Source organism: Mustela lutreola, chromosome 1 (genome assembly GCF_030435805.1).
Source record: "Mustela lutreola isolate mMusLut2 chromosome 1, mMusLut2.pri, whole genome shotgun sequence".
Taxonomy (NCBI): Eukaryota; Metazoa; Chordata; class Mammalia; order Carnivora; family Mustelidae; genus Mustela; species Mustela lutreola.
The window spans coordinates 195036868-195057353 of record NC_081290.1 but is presented as its reverse complement, the minus strand read 5'-3'; the positions used below and the strand labels follow the sequence as shown (position 1 = coordinate 195057353).

Sequence of the window (20486 nt, the reverse complement as noted above, 5' to 3'; positions counted from 1 at the left end):
AAAGAATACAGTTTTCATAATTTTACTACCTAATATGTACCAGGAACTTACAATTAGGTTAGTTTTATATATTTAAAAATTTATGCGGTTATTAAGGAGGACACGTATTGCATGGAGCACTAGGTATGGTGCATAAACAATGAATCTTGGAACACTAAAAAATATAAAATAAAATTACAATATTAAAAAAAATTTATGTTTTCATACTGTTCCTGGCCTTTTGAATTTTTAATGAAAAATCATGTTTGGTATTTATTCTTTTCACATAGATGTAGTAGTTATTCACTTGCTTTCATTCTGGACTGCCAGGGTCTGTCTAGGGAGTATCTGCTCAGATCATTTGGCATTTAACTGACCCCTTCCCCCAAATCTCTTACACCTTCTTCATCGCCTTTTCTTTTGTTAGAGTAAGTTTGAATTTTTTCTTTTTTTCCCCCTTTTCTGAAACCCATGCACCTTTATTGAGACCCAGAACATGTTGCTCTATCTATACTAAAACGGGCATTCACCTGTGAAAAAACTGTGGTAGTTGCAGACACCTGCCACATTCTAAACACTGAATAATGTCCTAAGGTTTTTCTCCTCAAAATTTGGTCAACTGAACAGCAGCTTCTGCATTAGCTGGGAGGTTATCGAGATTCAAAACCAAGTACCCCACTCCAGATTTACTGAATTAGAATCTGTTTCCCCCTTTCCCTCTTGGAACTTGCAGATTTAATTTTCTTTTTACCACCTCTGGTATTTACATTAAAAAATACATTAACTAATGTTTCTGGATGTTATAGCAGGTTAGTTCAGTGTGACATAATCCTGCAAATTAAGAATCTATTCAGTTACAAATAAGTTTTCCTTTTCTGCATCTTTATGATAATGCACTATAAGGCTGAAATTACCACTGAATTTGACAAATTAGAACATACAGGGCTTGAGTTGCTTATAAAGGAGTCAAGAGATGGTTTGGTATATCTCATGGAAAGGGTGATTATTTGATATACTTTATTATAATTAAATTAGGCTAAGGTGACATTTATGTATATGGAACAAAGGAAATGAATGAAATAGTTTTGCAATGTAAGGATAAACTCAGAGTCTCTCTACTCTTATTCTGTATTTGCACATATTAACACTGGTTATATTAAAGGTGAAAGAATGACTTTCAACTCTAGGTTAGAACCTTAGCATAAAACTCTTCTTGTAATGTGATTTGATATAACATGAACTTAGAAGGAGTGTTTCTTGTTCTTACATCACCTGAATAAGAGTTCTTAACATTTCCATAGAAAACACATGTTTTAATGAATCTCCAAGTTCCCATCATTGCTGCAGCCCAAGGAATGTCTATCTTGTGGGATATATTTCAAATTTGTCCTGAGGAATGTTTAGTTCCCTTGTAATTTTGAGGAGTCTGAATATAATATTTGGAACCCATTTTAGTAATGGTTGGGTTTTAAATTATCCCAAGCATAAAACCCAAATGAGGGATTTCCCAAATATTTTTCTTGACCTCTGCTCTTTTTCTCTTTACCCTCTCTCTGATTAAGTTCACATAATGTCATGGCTTTAACCTTTACAGAAATAATTCTCCAAATCTTTTTTTTTTTTTTTTCATATCCTGGTCTTTTATCTTGAACTTTAGTTAGCCTTCATTAGGCTGTATACTTCTACTTGGATGTCTGGTTGGCAACTCAAGTCCACCATATTCAAAACTGAATGTATAGGTTTACAATTTGTATTTGTAACTCTTTGTAACTCTTCCTGAGTTCTCTGTGTTTATAGTAACACTGTAGTTTATCCAAACACCTAAGCAAGTATCTTTGGGAATTTCTTGTCTATTTCTATCCCCTTTGTGGGAAGTCCTGAACACATAATTAGTATAATGGACAAAAACCAAACAGTGTCTACCTGGACCTTAACCTAAATGTGAAATTGGGTCCACAGGGACACTCTTCACCACTTTTCCACAGAAATGTATTGAAAAAGTTTTTACAACTCAGAACTATGGCTTCCAGAAGGGTAATCAGTCTGTACTGATGAGATAGTTTCTGTTGAAGTAGCTACGTTAGGGGACACTGTAGTCAGTCTTGGGTGGTGGTGGGGCTCTAGAGTTTTGTGGTGGAGGAATTCTTCCACACAGGAAGTTGCTGAAATCTCTACCAATAGTTCCGAGATTTTTAACCCAAGCCATTGCATCCCTATTGCGTAGCTGAGAGCCAATTTGAATTCCAATGTCAAAATTTCACTGATGGGTCTCCATGCTTCTTTGTAGAGACTGATGATGGCAGTGGCTGTGTTGGAAGGGGACCCAGAGAGAAAGTCCTGGCTGCTGGCACATTCAGTCTTTGTAGAGCTGGGCGATGGTGGTGACTGAGTTTCTGAAGATGTGTTACAGCTTCTGCTGCTTGTGCTCTGGCAGTGTGGTGGCTGCCACCTCCTCCTGAATTTTGGCTCCTACTTGGAGAACCAGTGCTTGGGCTTCTGCTCCTGGTTCAGGGCCTCCCCTTCCTTCTTGTGCTCCTCCATCCCCTGTGACCTTTGGCGGCTTACACAATACAGCTGTGACCATATGCTCCTCATGTGGGACCCCCTGCACGGGAGTGCTATCATTGAGCAGCCTTGTCATGACTCCCTGTAGCCACCCAGGCCTCCAGTACACTGCAGCCCCACATTGCTGGGGATGATCCCCACCCCGGGGCTTCCCCACCTCATGGGCCCTGCTAAAGGTCACCTTGGACCTATGGACCTTCACCACCCTCACCTCCCCAGCAGAGCCATCTATCACACCCGCCATCGTGCTCCTGACCACCAGGCCCACCTGAAAGACTCAAGGTATTGTTTCTTTTTTATTACATTTTTTTGTCTTTGATTTTTAGAAATTTGACTATTTTGTGTTTTGGTGTGGATTTCTTTGGGTGTAATCCTGTTTGAATCTGTACATTTGAGTCTTTTGCCAAATGTGGGAAATTTTGAAACTTCCCGCAAATTAAACACTCTTTTAGTGCAGTTTCTCTTCTCTTTCCAGGACTGTGGTGACATGAATATTGGATTTTTTTGTTGTTGTTGTTATAGTGCTATAGGCCTCTTAGATTCTCTTCAGTTTTTTTCCCAGTTACTTTTTTGTTTGCTCTTCAGATTGTGTAATCTTTCTTGTTCTACCTTCTAATTCATTGATTCTGGTCCATTTTGTTGTTGAGTCCATTCACAAAGTTACTAATTGGAGCTAAAATTTCCCTTTTGTTCTTCTTTGTTTCTCTTATTTCTTCACTGACATTTTCTGTTTCTTAGCTGAGACTTTGCATTTTTTAATTTGTTTCAAGTTTGTTCATAATGTTTATTGAAACATCTTTATCATGACTTTCAGGTAAATCTAACATCTCTGACCTCTCAATGTTGGCATCTGTAATTGTCTTTTTTCATTTAATATATAGTCTTCTTGGTTCTTGGTATGACAAATGACTTTTGATTGAAACCTGCCCATTTTCATATTATATTATGAGACTCTGGGTCTTATTTTAATCTTCCTTTTAGTCTGTGGTTTTTTGTTTTGTTTCATTTTGTTTTGTTTTCCCCTAACACTGCCCCAGTGGGAGAAGGGAGGGATTAATTTATTACTGCAGGTTGAATTAGAAATTTATGTTCCCCTCTCAGCCTTTGTTGACATTCAAAGGAGGAAACCCTTCAATACTACTGAATGGAAATGGGAATTCTGGCTCCCCACATATTCTTCACTGATGCTGTGGTGAGGGTGGTCTCACTGATGCTGGGTAATTAGAAGTCCTGACTTTCCACTAGGCCTCCTCTGACGACTTTCGTGCATGCACGCACATGTGTGTGTGTGTGTGTTTTGTTGATAAAGTTTAACATAAACTCATGAGGGTAGACTGGTTCCCACTCTGTCTTTGCTACCATGAGTGTAAGTGGAGCCAGTTTTTTTTTTTAATTATTATTTTAATTTTTTAGGTTGTCCCTATCCTGATCTTTTGCCTAGATAGAGGTAGCTTTTGTCTGGTCTTTATCAATTTGTCAATTTAATTTTTAAAAATATATGTGCTTATTGAAACTTTTTTTGCCAGCTTCTCCAAATTTGGCATGTAGGATGCAAAAAGTAATCCAGGGAACTGACGCTGAGCCCTCAGTTCTGTTACAAGTGTATCTCTTCCTCTCTACCTTTAAGAAATGTCTTATGTTTGTTTTATATATATAATGTCCAGGGTTTTTAGTTGTGATAAGAGGAAGAATAAAAGAAAATATACCATCGCCACCCTCCCAGGAGCAAGAGTCCTATTTGGTTCTTTTCAAATTTTCTGCTTGTTAAAATATTTTATTTTATAATTTGTTTTAAGAATATTTGTCATTGCTCATTGAAACAGTTTTATGTTTACTGCATTAAAATTCTTGTCAAATAATTCTAACAACTGGATTATATATAGAGAGAAAAATATAGAGTAAGAAATTTTTTTCACTAATGAAATTTTTCTGTTCCTGGATCCTAGTAGGATTCTGCAATGCATTTAGTTGTTATTTCTCCTTAGTCTTCCCTGATCTCTATTTTCTCAGTCTTTGCCTTTTTAAAATGACTATAATGATTTTGAAGAGTATAGATAGATAAGTTGAATAATGCCCTTATTTGGGTTTATACGCTGCTTTTTGATTATTAGATTGGGTTGTACATTTTGAAAGAGTAACATAGAGTGAGGCGCCTGTCATGGTCTGTTGGATATCAATATGACTTATCGCTAGTGATGTTAACTTTGGTGAATTGCTTAAGGTGGTGTCTGTCAGGGAGAAAAATACACTGTTTTCCCCCTTTGCATACTCAGTTCTTCGGAATCAAGTCATTAAGTCTAAGGGAGAGGAATTAAGCTCTATGTCCTTGAGAGGAGTTATTCTTGAAATTCTTCTCAAAGGACATTTGTTCTTTCTCTACCATAACATAGAGCCATGGATATTGAATTTATTTTTTGGACATCATACTTAGGCAAAAGGCTAAACTCAGGGGTCCATCGACAGATGACTAGATAAAGAAGATGTGATACACACACATACACTGGAATATTACTCAACCATCAGAAAGAATGAAATCTTCCATTTGCAACAACATGGATGGAACTAGAGGGTATTAAGCTAAGCCAAATAAGTTAGTCAGAGAAAGACAAACACCATATGATTTCACTCATATATGGAATTTAAAAAACAAAACAGATGAACATAGGGGATGGGAAGGAAAAATAAAATAAGATGAAAACAGAGAGGCAGGTAAACCATGAGAGAGAGTGAACTCTAGGAAACAAACAAGGTTGCTGAAGGGGAGGGGAGTGAAGGGATGGGGTAACTAGGTGATGGGCCTTAAGGAGGGCACATGATGTAATGAGAACTGGGTGTTATATGCAACTGATGAATCACTAAATTCTACCCCTGAAACTAATAATATACTACTATATGTTAACTAAATTGAATTTAAATAATTTTAAAAAACCACAAATATTCACCAAGCAAAAAAAAAAAAGCTAAATTTAGAGGTTACATATTATATGATTTCATTTCTTGTTCTCTAAAGGCATCAACTGTAGAGATGGAGAACAGGTTGGTGGTTGCTGGAAGATAGATGCAGGGGAGGGGGACTGGTGTGACTATAAAGGGGTAGAATAAAGTAATAGAACTTCTGTATCCTAATTGTGATGGTCAGTACATGAATCTATACAAGGGATCAGATTGAATTGATCTATGCACAGTCACACACACACACACACACACACACACACACCCCAGAAACACTCAGTACATGTAAAACCACTGAAAACTGAATAGCATCTGCAGTCCTAAAGTCTAGTTATTGTACCGAACTCAGTTTCCCAGTTTTGCTTTTATACTACAGTTGTTGAAGATGTCACTGTGATAGGAATCTGGATGGAGTTCAAGGGAATCCATATATTATTTTTACAATTACCTGTGAATCTATACTCATTTAAGAAAAATTTAGATGCCTTCTCACAAGCACCAGTAGAAATTAATATATATGCTGAAATTCCAAGGTAATATTTTCTTGAAATGGGAACCTTCTAACACCTATTTTTCTTATAGATTTACTTTTTAATGTTGAAAGCAAAGACATTGAGTCAGAACAGTTTCATGGGATAACGGATTCTTAGTTTATCAAATAACTTCTCATTAAACAATTACCTGCAAACACAATAAAAGTATCCTTTTACTATATGCCTATAAAATATGCATAAACAATGATTATTTGAAGGTTCTCAAAATATTAAAAAGAGCATAATAAATAAACATTACTGTTCAGTTCACAAGTTCTGCTAAAACAAATGTGTTACCTAGAAAGATAATTAGTGACATTTTTTAGATTCTATTTATCTGCATCTTTATAAGGGACAGCAGAGGGTCCTTTCTTGTAAAACCTAGGGAATATATAATCCCTGATGGGAAATTAACATTTACTGTCACAATTAGGGTATAAACTCACACATTAATTTCTTCCCTGTAGAATATATCATGATAGGAAGATCTTAGGGGAGACCTATACCTAGATTTCTAATGAGGTCCAAAAGAATTATAAGCCTTATGCAAAAGCCTTGTTCTCTAAGACATGGTACATCTCATGTTAGCATGTGGTTTCCCTTCAAACTCTCTTAGTAAATTTACAACTAGAAGTTTGATCTACTCCTCAGACTGACTCCTGGAACATTCAGTCTGGGAGATCTATGCTATTGCTCTTTGGCCTATAAATGAAGAAATCCTGTGACTATCTGCTCAGTTTTGATATTATAAAAGTCAGTTCCTCTAGGACAGTGGAGGTGAAACTCACAAAGACTCCGCACTGAGTTCTCACAATGGAAGGAAAGTGGGTTATGCAAATTTCTATTTTTCTCTTACTCTGTTGCTGAAAAATGGTGAAAAGTATTTATTTTTAATAACAAGAAACTCAAATATGCAACTCTGACCTCACTGCCTGCATTATTCTCAGCACACCCTTCTGGTGTTGGGATCATTCTCAGTTTGGTAACAGGAGACCTACAGCAGCTTCAAGTGACATGGTCAGAAAATAGGCACATCGGAGGAAGAAAAGTTTTGGGTTTTTTTTCTAGAAATATTTTTTTGCTGAAATATACTATACATATGGAAAGGTTTACATGTTATAGTCAGTATACAGATTGATATATTTCCACAAATGTTACTAATTTAATCAACATTCAAATGTTTCATGCCCTCCTGCAAAGCAAAGGAAACTCATCTACTTTGCTTTGTTCATTATCTTTCCAGCTAGGAGGGAACAAAGGAGGTGAATGTGTAGAAGCACCCAATGTCTAGTTAACTGCAAATCTTAGGCTACCAAAGGTCTCTTCAATAAGTGTTATCAGTAATTGACTTCGTGGATTCTTGTAGTAAAGGATTTGGAAACCCTCTGAGACACTTCCTTCTAGGAAGCAAAACATCTGGATGGTTGCTACTCTAGCGATTTTTCTCTTTTTTGATAGTCATCACGGGGGAACTGACATATGTGGTAGGGTAATGGAAACATGAGTAGGAATTACGAAGTGAAGGGTAGGATGAGTGGGAAGCAGAGATGGGGATAGCTCTCCTCTACCAAAGCTCACCAACAGGTAGCCTTTATCCTCAACTGCTCCATCCCTGTATCTTCTAGTAAAGACGGGAGCAGTTGTTTGTCACGTGCTGCTCACGAAACAAGACAGAGTGGTTTTAATGTTGAAAGGAGTATGTGCTAGTCCACTCTGACCCTGTGGAGTGAAGGAGGACTTATTTGCTGGTCTGAGTCTTCTTCTCATAGTTAAGAGTGTGTAAGGACGGGGGGAAAGCTGGGGTTTCTATTAACGGGACTTTCTTCTGTCCTCACAGATTTCCAAAGAAGACAATATTGGTTAGAAATGACTCCTCAGTGACTGAATTTCTTCTTGCTGGATTAACAGACCGCCCAGAGCTCCAGCAACCCCTCTTTTTCCTGTTTCTGATGATCTACATTGTCACCGTGGTGGGGAACCTTGGCTTGATCATTCTCATTGGTTTCGACTCTCACCTCCACACCCCCATGTACTACTTCCTCTTCAACCTATCCTTCATTGATCTCTGTTACTCTTCTGTTTTTACTCCCAAGATGCTGAAGAACTTTGTATCAAGGGAGAACATCATCTCTTATGTCGGGTGCATGACACAGCTGTTTTTCTTTCTCTTTTTTGTCATCTCGGAATGCTACATGTTGACGTCAATGGCCTATGACCGCTATGTGGCCATCTGTCATCCATTGCTGTATAGGGTCACCATGTCCCATCAGGTCTGTTGCTTGCTAACTGTTGCAGCATACATGATGGGATTTGCTGGAGCCTCTGCCCACACAGGCTGCATGCTTAGACTGACCTTCTGCCATGTCAATATTATCAACCATTACCTGTGTGACATTCTTCCTCTTCTCCAACTCTCTTGCACCAGCACCTATGTCAATGAGGTGGTAGTTCTGATAGTTGTGGGAATTAATATCACAGTACCCAGTTTTACCCTCCTGATTTCTTATGTCTTTATCCTCACTAGCATTCTTCATATCAGATCTGCTCAAGGACGATCAAAAGCCTTCAGTACCTGCAGCTCTCACATCATTGCTCTTTCTCTTTTTTTTGGGTCAGCAGCATTCATGTATCTTAAATATTCTCCTGAATCTATGGACCTGGGAAAAATTTCTTCAGTTTTCTATACTAATGTGGTACCCATGCTCAATCCTCTGATCTACAGTTTGAGGAACAAGGATATCAAGGTTACACTGCAGAATGCCCTGATTAAAATATGGAGAAGAAACATGCTATAGTTACAAGGTATAATGTAAAGGAATTTGATTTTTAAAAATTTTAGTTAGTATTTTTCAGGAAGAGGTTTTGATCATTATCTATATTTCTGCAGATTGTGTTATCTGTGTTTTAATAGATTCATCTTATCATTTCCCTTATGTCATTTCCCTAAGTTATCTCATTTTTTGCTTCCATATTCCTGTACCTGATAATAGTTTACTAAATAACTAATAACATCTTTATAAAAAGAACAAGTTGTACAGATTCTTTTTTATTCCTAACCTGGACAAGTATGATAAAATTCCCAAGTGCCAGAAAGTTGAAATTACAGCTTGCCCACCTAAACCCAGAAGTGTGAATTACTTTAGAAACATTCTTTTTCTTTTCCATATTGTCGCTGGTATAGGCAACAGGCTTCTATGAGATGTGTTCATTACAAACTACGTATATAGCTTAAAGTATAATCAAATCCTTTTGCTCTTTTAATTTTGTTCTATCTTCTTACTAACTTTGTTTTTATTATTCTGTTCTCTCTTGTTCCCTTTGAAAATGGTAAAATCTGTATTACATAGCACCTGCATTTGGGAACCTCAGTCAGCCCAGTTCATTTAATACTGAAGTGAATACATATGACTCCACCTTTTATTGCCAAAAATAGTATTAACATAGTATGACTATAGAAATCATACATATGTATCTCAGGATCCAAATATAGGGGATGACTGGTATATCAGATATTTTGAAAAAGAGCCTAAAGTTCTCACTGTAGTCTGTTATTTATCACTTAAAAGAAAATAATGCATATTGGGAGAAACATGTTAGACATTATTTTACCTTTTTAATGATGTTTATAATGAAAAAAGGGTATATACTAATGATAATAAACTATTCCTAGCAACATTTTGTGAGCTTACTTGTCTGTGTCTTAGTCCATTTGGACTGTTATAACAAAATACTACAGAGTTGGTGGCTAATAAACAATGGAAATTTATTTCTCACAGTTCTGGAGGCTGTAAGTCCAAGATCAGGATGCCAGTACGAATGACCGTGGGTACTCTTTTAAGTCACACACCTCTTCTTATATCCTTACATAGTGGAAGGCACTAGTGATCTATATGGAGCTGTTTTTATTTTATTTTATTTTAATTTTTAATTTTTATTTTTTAAAGATTTTATTTATTTGACAGACAGAAATCACAATTAGGCAGAGAGGCAGGCAGAGAGAGAGAGGAGGAAGCAGGCTCCCTGCTGAGCCGAGACCGCCTCCCCCCCAGCCCCATGCGGGGCTTGATTCCAGGACCTTGAGATCACCTGAGCTGAAGGCAGAGGCTTTAACCCACTGAGCCACATAGGCGCCCTCCTGGAGCTGTTTTTATAAGGCACAAATCACCCTCATGAGAACTCCATTGTCATGACCTAAGCACCTTCAAAAGGCCCCACATCCTGATATGTTTGCGGGTTAGGATTTCAACATTTGACCATAGCACTTTGTCTCACCAAGAAGATAATAAGGATTTAAAGTATATACTGTTTTCTATAATTTGCCTGTTTCTCAATGTTTTTCTCATTTGTATATTTAGAATATCAGATATATTGGGAGGACAAGAAATACTTGTTGAATTGGATTATCTTGTTTGAATAACAACAGTAATGTTTACTGCTAAATCAATAAATTATATTAATAAATATATAATGATATATTAATTAATAAAATTAATATAATATAATAGCAATAATAAATCAGAAAGAACTTTGGGGTATAATTTGTTTGTGGGAGTGGACTGTGGCAGTCATAAGGAGGTGCTGCTCAACTCTTCAAGAGAACCAGCTGTGGGAAGCATTGTTGACTGATGTCTATAGCTTATACTCCTTTGGATTCACTGTTGTGTTCAGGCAGAGTCCATGCTCACTCTGAGATGTCCCCAGCCAATGACTTAGTGTGATGGGTCATAGAGGGGCTGGCCAATAGCAGTGTAACATAGGTGTCTTCTGATAGGCATTCTTTGTTTAGGTACTTCCATTAATCCTAACAGAGACATTCTGGAAATGCACTGTAGTCTGAGATTTTCCTACCATGTCTTTCCTTCTTTCTCTTCTTTCTTAGGTGTCAGAGTTTGAACCCAGTTTGAAGATCTTTATCACTGACTCCCTCTCTCTCCCATTTTATCCTTCACAGCTATTTGCCACAATAAATGCCTTGGAGGTCTAATTATTTCTTGGCATCTGCTCCTTGGGGACCTCTAGATGACACAGAAGGTTTACACTAACTGATTTTAACACTTAAATTTAGGCTTTGATAATGAAGAAAGATCGTTTTTTTAAAAGATAGATAAATAAGTCATGGTACAGCACAGAAGGTTCAGAAAGAGATCCTTACTTATACAGTCAATTCATTTTTGACCAGGCAACAGAGTAAATCCATAGGGATAGGAAAATATTTTAAGCAATTGATTCTGGAAATTCTGTTCTTGAGAAAACAATTAAGTGATCGATCTCTACCTCACACACCATATACAATGATTAATTTTAAATGGATCAGTCTATACATGTAAAGTTTAAACATAAATCTTCTAGAAAAAAACAGAAGAAAGTATGTTGGTGTAGACATAGATTTCTTAGACATATTCTAGAAAGCACTAAACTAAAAAAAAAAAAAAAAAAACAAAGACAAAATAAATTTCATTAATATTAGAGCATCAGTTTACCAAAAAAATTCACAGGCAAGCCACAGATTTGAAGAAGATTTGCATACCTGTATCTGAGTCTCTGATAAAGGTGTTGTAACCATTACATATAACAAGTTAAAAATTAAAAGATACCTCAATAATAAAAGACCATTTCATAAATGGGCAAATTATTTGAAAGCCCAAAAGTCCCAAAGAAAGGCACACAAATGGCCAATAAACACATGGAAATGTGTTTAACTTTCTGCACCTCCTTAGATGCATAGTCAGTAGCTGGACAATACTCCCTGGGCAGCTGCACTGTCCTCCCTTGCTTCATTGCATGGTCTCTGCCCCTTGAGAGGCTCAAGCACTTATTGGCCTCCTCATTGGTCTCCTTCCATGTTGGACCCAGCACTGGGGGAACCTCTACTTCAGACGTCCAAGCACTTTCAAACCCTCCTTTCCTCCAAGCACTAATCCTAATTCAAACTGAGATTCTAGAATCTGATCATGCTTCCTCTTTCCATGTGTTCTACCAGTTATGAGTGTGGTAGCTATTTTATGTAGTTTAATAGTCTTTATATTTTTCAATGTTTTTGTCTTTCCATCTTGCAATATCTGAATAAACCAATTCTTTGTTTTAAATATACTCCATAAGAAGCACATATTATACCATTTGTTTTTCTGACTGTACCTTGTCTATTACAGGTAGCACATTTTATGTGATTTTGATGGATTGATTTGTTCACTTTAGGAGACATTATCTTGCCTATCAGCACATTCCAAACCTTGACAGCAGTGATTTAGTCAGAAGTAGACATTTAACTTCTCTTTTCTACCATAACTGTTTTTTTTAACTTTTCTTTTCTCCCTAGAGTTACTGAGTTGGTAAGATTAAATGTAGGGATTTTGATGGTTCTATTTTTGCTACATGGGGAGAACTCATCTGAGATTAAAACTGAATAGAACCATGAGAGACCATGGACTCTGAAAAACAACCTGAGGGTTTTGAAGGGGTGGGGGTTGGGAGGTTGGGGGAGCCAGGTGGTGAGTATTAGGGAGGGCACATATTGCATGGAGCACTGGGTGTGGTGCAAAAACAATGAATACTGTTACACTGAAAAGAAATTAAAAAAAAAAAAAACTGAATAGAACCAAGAAGAACAAAAAGTGGGAAGAGAGACATGAACATGAATAACTTAGTCCTATACAGCTATACAAGGAACCGTGTACATCCTCAGCTTAGCAGCTTTACACACTTTTGTGGTATAGGCTGGTTTATCTAGACAGATCCAGCTTGAATTTCTGTCACTTAATTTGAAGGATTCCTAATGCACCTTCTACAAAATATTTCACGTATACCACACAATTCTGCATAGTGTAATGGTAAAAGAAATCAGTTCTGGGTTCATAGACACTTAAATATAAATGTTGCTCTGGCACTTGCTGTCTTGACCATGGAGCAGTCAATGAACCCCTTCCTGTCTGATTTAGAGGGTGGGCATGAGGAGGACATAAGGGAAGGTGAATAGAGAATCTAGCACAGTGACCAGCTAACAATAGCTAAGAGTGGTACAAATCTCAGTTTCCTTGGCTATATTGAGAAATCATTGGGTCAAGACCTGTACCTAATTTTGTGTGTGTTCACTCTGTCTTATAGTCTAGATGCTCAAAAATTGTTCATTAAATGTAGTGAGTCAGGAAAATCTCTAAAGAAAGTCTATTTATGGAGTGTTAGCCCTCATGCACCATCTACTTTGGGTAGAATAAGACTCTCAGGACCTAGAATATTACATTCCAGACTCCAGGTTCCTCTGGACTTAGTATGCTTCTAGGTTTCATCCTAGAATTGCAGTGGAGGACTCTGGTTAAAGATGGAAGACTAAGATAAGCAACTTGTCTCTGTTTCTTCTCGAAACTCACCAACATGACAAAAAAGGGATTAAAAGCGGCATTAACTCACCTACTTCACTATTACAACGATGTAACAGTAGGAATTAGGAATAGAGAGCAAGAAGAGAGTGTACATGTTTGTACAGTGATGGTACAGGGTAGAAAAAGTTACAAATTCTCATTTTAGTAGGAGTACTGGTTAGAAACTATTAGAGTAATCTAAATTAGAGATGAAGAGAGAATATAGAAGCTGTGTAAGAAGGAAAGCCAAATATTTCAAGGAGTTGGATTCTCTGGGAATTGGAGACTGGATGAAGATGACCAGTGAGAGGAAGTTGCGTTAAGATTAGTTTGTAGATTAGTTCCCTGGATGATGCAAAAAATGTGCTGACTTTAGTTTTGAACACTTTGAGCCTGAGGCACATAAGATAGACCTTTTTGAGAGGCATTTATGGAAGTCCACCTACATGTAGCTATGGATCTATATACGGATCTGCATTTCTCAAAATGAGTGATTTTACCACCTAAGGGATATATGCCAGTTTCTGGAGAACATTTTGATTGTCACACGTGGTGGTGGTGGATACTACTTGAATCTAATGGGTAGAGGCCAGGGATGCTTTCTTCTTAGGATACACAGGACAGCTTCACAATGAAGAATTATCTAGTCCCCCGCCCCCCAAAAAAGAGTTATCTAGTCCAAAATGTCAATAGTGCCAAGGTTGAAAAATCTTGATATAATGAATATAGATTGGAAATAGGGGAGGGATACCAACACTTAGGCTCTTTTTATGTGTCGGGCATGTTTCCAGTACTTTATATGATTTAACTCCTTTAATCCCCACAACAACCCTATGAAATTTCTCCTTTAAAACTCATTTTGTATCTGTACATTGGTATTAGATAGATATGAAAATATACATACAAGGGCCAGAGAAGTTATATCACTGTCTTCAGTCTCACAATTAAGGATTTTCAAGTCCAGATTTGACTTGAGGGCCCACCCTCTCTCTCTTTCTTTTTAAGTTTTTATTTATTTATTTATTTATTTATTTTTTATTTTCAAATTTTTATTTAAACTTTATTGATTTCAGGAGTAGAATTCAGTGATTCATCACGTGCATACAACACTCTGAGCTCATCATATCAAAGTGCCCTCCTTAATACCCATCACCCATCAAGCTCAGCTCCAACACTCCCACTCTTCTTTATTTTTTTAAGATTTTATTTATTTATTTGAGAGAGAGTGAGAGAGAGTATGAGAAGGGGAAAGGTCAGAGGGAGAGGCAGACTCCCTGTTGAGCAGGGAGCCTGACGTGGGACTCATCCTAAGACTCCAGGATCATGGCCCGAGTTGTAGGCAGTTGCTTAACCAATTGAGCCACCCAGGCATCTGTAACACTCCCACTCTCTAACCACTTTGCTAAAACATCCCTTTATAGATGTGAAATCCACAAGCATGGACAATGCTAAAGTTATGATTTACTGTTTTACTAACACAATCCCAGAGACTTCAGGTAAGTGCTAGAAATGGCAAGTGACTGTGCCCCAGACTTTCCTCTTAGAACTGTGCATAGGGGGCGCCTGGGTGGCTCAGTGGGTTAAAGCCCCTGCCTTTGGCTTAGGTCATGATCCCTGTGTCCTGGGATCGAGCCCCACATCGGGCTCTCCGCTCTGCAGGGAGCCTGCTTCCTCCTCTCTCTCTGCCTGCCTCTCTGCCTAATTGTGATCTCTGTCTGTCAAATAAATAAAATCTTTAGAAAAAAAAAAAAAAAAAAAAAAGAACTGTGCATAGACTCCAGGGGGTGAAGAAGGAAGTGACTAAGGGAGGCACTCATTCCTCTGCACTGGGGATTAGGAATTCCTATTGTGAAATTATAAACTGAGCAAAACATTGAGTCTCAAAGGATCCAGTGTTGGGCCTGTAACACAGGATATGAATATGGGTTCAATAATTTCTACCCTCAGTGGACTCATTTAACTTGGAAGGAAACAATGAGGGAGAGAATAATTTTCTGTGCTACAAATCAATTTTCTTAGAACTACAGGTCATGGAATAGATTCCCATTGCAGTTACCTGATTGTTTTGGAGCTTATATAAGGTTGTTTTCCTCCTTTCAAGTGAAGAGGACTTCTGGGCAAATTCTCAAGTACAGATCATGGCCTGTTCTCCAGAATACCTCTTTTAGCATGAGGGCTGTGCTGATGTATACTGTCTCCTCTCTTGACAGAAACTTTGACACCCCAGAACTGTAGAGCAGAAGTGGCTTTAAGGTCTAGCAGAGTGAGGCCTCCAGGAAAAGGAAAATGAGGGTAACACTACCAATTTATTAATTTATTATTCTTGTCACCCGTAATCCTGAATGGAAACTGGGGAGAAGGGAGGAAATGACATGCAGAGACATTGGAGGTCTTGAGATCAGTATTCTTTCTGCACAAACTGCATGAGTGGGAGTAAAAGAGAAAATGAGGAATCATTAGGAATAATCAGAAGTCTTGTTCCTTGGATTCCTTGCATGACAACCCTGTGCTTGTAAACCAGCAGATCAGTCTCTTCCTCTGGAGACAAAGAGTGAGGGTCCATTGTTAATGCTACCTTCTACCTCTGTTCCTGCAAATCATACCTGTGAAGTGAATGGCTGTGGAGAATGACTCCTCTGTAACTGAGTTTATCCTTATGGGATTAACAGACCAACCTGAACTCCAGCTACCTCTATTTTTTCTGTTTTTGGTGACCTATGTGGTTACTGTGGTAGACAATTTGAGCTTAATTAATTTAATTTACCTGAATTCTCACCTTCACACCCCCATGTACTTTTTCTTCTTCAATCTGTCCTTTATTGATCTCTGTTATTCATTTGTCTTCACCCCCAAAATGCTGATAAGTTTTATTTCAGAGAAGAACATCATCTCCTTTACAGAATGCGTGACTCAGCTATTTTTCTTCTGCTTTTTTGTCAACTCTGAGTGCTAAGTGTTGACAGCCATGGCCTATGATCGCTATGTGACCCTCTGTAAACTCCTGCTGTACACAGTTACCATGTCTTCTCAGGTCTGTTCTCTGCTGATATCTGGTTCATATGTGATGGGGTTTGCTGGTGCCATGGTCCACGGGAGATGCATGTTTAGGCTGATCTTTTGTGATTCCAATATCATCAACCATTACATGTGTGAAATCTTCCCTCTCCTCCAGCTCTCCTGCAGCAACACCTATGCCAGTGAGCTTGTGATTTCTGTTATTGTGGGCACAGTTGTCATTATATCTAGCCTCATTATTGTATTTCTTATATTTTGATTCTTTCCAATATCATTCACATCTCTGCATCTCAGAGTTTGTCCAAAGCCTTTAGTGCCTGTGGCTCCCACCTAGTAACTGTTGGTCTGTTCTATGGATTTGGGTTGCTCACTTAGCGTCAAACCACCTTCCACTGGGTCTGTGGGCCAAGGGAAACTTTTCTCAGTGTTTTACACAAATGTGTTGCCTATGCTCAACCTTTTCATTTATAGTCTCAGGAACGAAGATATCAAACTTGCTCTGAGGAAAACCCTGAAGAGATTTTCAAACTGAGAAGAACCATCTATCTCTCCTTTGTTATGTCTTTTTCTCCACTTTCTGCTTTTCCTTATCCTCTTCTTCCTATTCTTTTTCCTTTTCCTTACCTTTCCAAAGTCTTTCTAGCAGGATTTATTTTTTATTTATTTTCAGCACATTTTATTTATTTTTTATTTATTTTCAGCACATTTTATTTATTTTTTTAAATTTATTTTTTATTTATTTTCAGCATAACAGTATTCATTATCTTTCACCACACCCAGTGCTCCATGCAATCCATGCCCTCTATAATACCCACCACCTGGTTCCCCAACCTCCCACCCCCCGCCCCTTCAAAACCCTCAGATTGTTTTTCAGAGTCCATAGTCTCTCATGGTTCACCTCCCCTTCCCTTTTCCCCCAACTCCCTTCTCCTCTCTAACTCCCCTTGTCCTCCATGTTATTTGTTATGCTCCACAAATAAATGAAACCATATGATAATTGACTCTCTCTGCTTGACTTATTTCACTCAGCATAATCTCTTCCAGTCCCGTCCATGTTGCTACAAAAGTTGAGTATTCATCCTTTCTGATGGAGGCATAATACTCCATAGAGTATATGGACCACATCTTCCTTATCCATTCATCCATTGAAGGGCATCTTGGTTCTTTCCACAGTTCTTCTCTTCTTACTTGGTTTAACATGTGGACCTATTGTTGGACATGAGGGTCATCCTCCATTCCAAGGTGAATCCAAACTGATCTTTATTCCACATATGAATTGAAGACATTAGCATAACCTCCCCTATCTAAGGATAATACTACCTATTATTTTTTTTCTTGTCTCTTCCATCCAAGGTAAGCCATCAAGTAGCATGCTGCCTTACCAGTTCCTTTCTTTCTTTCTTTCTTTCTTTCTTTCTTTCTTTCTTTCTTTCTTTCTTTCTATTTCTTTCTTCTTTCTTTCTTTCTTTTTTCTGCTTTCTCTGAAACAATTACGCAGTGCACTTTCCTCTTTTGAGGGTTTTATTACTTATAATTGCATTAAAACAGAGAAGGTATGACAAAAATTGTGGACACAGTATAGTGGTAAAAAAAAACTGCCGAAAATTTTAGGGTTCTTTCAATAATGGTTCTTGTTCTTGATTTTTAGTTCCATATAGGTAAAAGAAGTGAATACTCTGTTAAACCTAGCTTCTTTCTTTTATTCTTGAGAATGCTTGGGAATGAATGAGCCACACTATTCCGCTCACCTTTTTCAATCCCCACTAATAATGAATACCACTCAGTAGTGGTGAACTGATATTTTGTCATAAGTAGAATTAAAATTGCTACCACTTGTCTATGTACCCATGGATTGTGATTGTGATTAAAAAATCACACAATAATATTCTTGACTACAGAATAGAGTGTCATGAGCAATGTCAAGATTCTTTGTTTGCCTGTGTTAACAGGGATTCCCTTTTGCAAAGGAAGACCTGTACCTGCTTTCAAAAGATGAACAAAAATATATGGCAAAAACCTTGTCCTGTTGGGGTTTATTCTTTCACTATATAATTTGACTCCTCCCTTTGGTCATATCAAATCTGTAACGCATACATATGTCACATTCTTTACAAATTATATTAAAAGATAAGTCTCTTTAACCTGTTCGTTGGAGGAGGAAATAAGTATGGAACTTGCTCAAGATCACCCAGGCAATGATGCAGAGCCCGATATTTTAATTCATGTTCATCTCACAAAGAAATGGAAGAGATGAAAGGAGAATTGTGAATGAATAAGAGAACTTCTGGAGAGTTTTACCAGAACAAGTGTGAAAATGGTAATTTCCTGGAAATAATATCTTCAGCCAAGATGCCTGTCCAAAAGACATTATCTACAGGCTTTGATGCCCAACTAGAAAAATGAACCTGTCCCTGGAAAAGTTTGATTTTAAAGTAGGGGTAGGCAAGGTAAGTTACCAAGACATGAGTAAACATCTCTTGGTAACTTACCCTGCTTACCCCACTTGGGTATTATATGATCTCTCTGATATGAGGAAATTGAAAGGCAGGGTAGGGGGTCATGGGGGGTAGGGAGGGAAAAATGAAATAAGATGTGGTATGTTACTTCGATCAGTTTCATATGTTGAGCTACCCTTGCATTCCAGGAATAAGCTCACTTTTAATAATCCATTTAACATGCTACATAGTGAGGAAAATGTTTCCTCACAATATATATATATATTGTGAGGAAACATCTCTTGGTAACTCACTCTGCTACCCCTACTTTAAAATCAATCTATCATCTATCTATCTATCTATAGGTGATCATTTCTTGGAATAGTAAGGCTGCAAAGTTTGGGAAATGTCACACTTTTCAGAATATTATGTACACTTTAACAAGCTTGTTAGATATTACGCTCTCAGTTGGAAAAAAGCAATGAAAAAGAGTTCTTTATAATTAATACAATGGTAAACAGAGCTCTACAAAATTTTATTTTGTGTGTTACACAGAGAATAAACTGTCTATATCATCCATCACTACTTTTAATTGATAAAAGGATATTGCAAGGCAAGTTTTTCAGAATGAAGCAACTATATCTACTTACTCTATCACACAGCTGTATCTTACATTTTTTTAAATTAACATATTATGTATTATTTGGCTTCAGGGGTACAAGTCTGTGAATCATAAGTCTTACACAATTCACAGCGCTCGCCATAGCACATACGCTCCCCAATGTTCATAGCCCAGCCACCCTATTCCTCCCCCCAATGCCCCAACAAACCTCAGTTTGTTTCTTGAGATTAAGAGTCTCTTATGGCTTGTCTCCCTCCCCGGTCCCATCTTGTTTCATTTTTCCCTCCCTACCCCACATAACCCCCTGCCCTGTCTTTCAAATTCATCATATCATAGAGATCATATAATAATTGTCTTTTCTGATTGTATCATACATTTTTTAAAAAGATTTTTATTTATTTATTTGATAGACAGAGAGAGATCACAAGTAGGCAGAGAGGCAGGCAGAGAGAGAGGGGGAAGCAGGCTCCCCGCTGAGCAGAGAGCCCGATGTGGGGCTCGATCCCAGGACCCTGAGATCATGACCTGAGCCGAAGGCAGAGGCTTAAACCACTGAGCCACCCAGGCACCCCTGTATCATACATTTTTAATGCAAATCTGTGTTAAAATCCTTGCCAGCAATGTGGGAAATTGAGCTATTGGTTAGACATTTGAAAGTATTAAGATATTATATTTTTTTCATTTGTTTATTTTCAGCATAACAGTATCATTATTTTTTCACCACACCCAGTGCTCCATGCAATCCGTGCCCTCTATAATACCCACCACCTGGTACCTCGACCTCCCACACCCCCGCCACTTCAAACCCCTCAGATTGTTTTTCAGAGTCCATAGTTTCTCATGATTCACCTCCCCTTCCAATTTCCCCCAACCCCCTTCTCTCTAACTCCCCATGTCCTCCATGCTTTTTGTTATGCTCCACAAATAAGTGAAATCATATAATAACTGACTCTCTCTGCTTGACTTATTTCACTCAGCATAATCTCTTCCAGTCCCATCCATGTTGCTACAAAAGTTGGGTATTCGTCCT

The 20486-nt window shown here is 37.8% G+C and overlaps 1 protein-coding gene and 2 pseudogenes across 1 annotated transcript; 2 read left to right on the top strand and 1 right to left on the bottom strand.

Moving 5' to 3' along the window:
- Positions 1-1983: 1983 nt before the first annotated feature.
- LOC131830506 (HUWE1-associated protein modifying stress responses 1-like) lies at positions 1984-2520 on the bottom strand (annotated as a pseudogene).
- Positions 2521-2674: 154 nt separating this feature from the next.
- On the top strand, positions 2675-11728 carry LOC131830414 (olfactory receptor 8B3-like). The gene is made up of 3 exons (XM_059172677.1): positions 2675-2826; positions 7867-8773; positions 11606-11728. Exons 1-3 carry the CDS (start codon positions 2675-2677, stop codon positions 11726-11728), a joined length of 1182 nt encoding a protein of 393 aa, XP_059028660.1.
- Positions 11729-15995: 4267 nt separating this feature from the next.
- Positions 15996-16931, top strand: LOC131820613 (olfactory receptor 143-like; annotated as a pseudogene).
- Positions 16932-20486: the final 3555 nt, after the last annotated feature.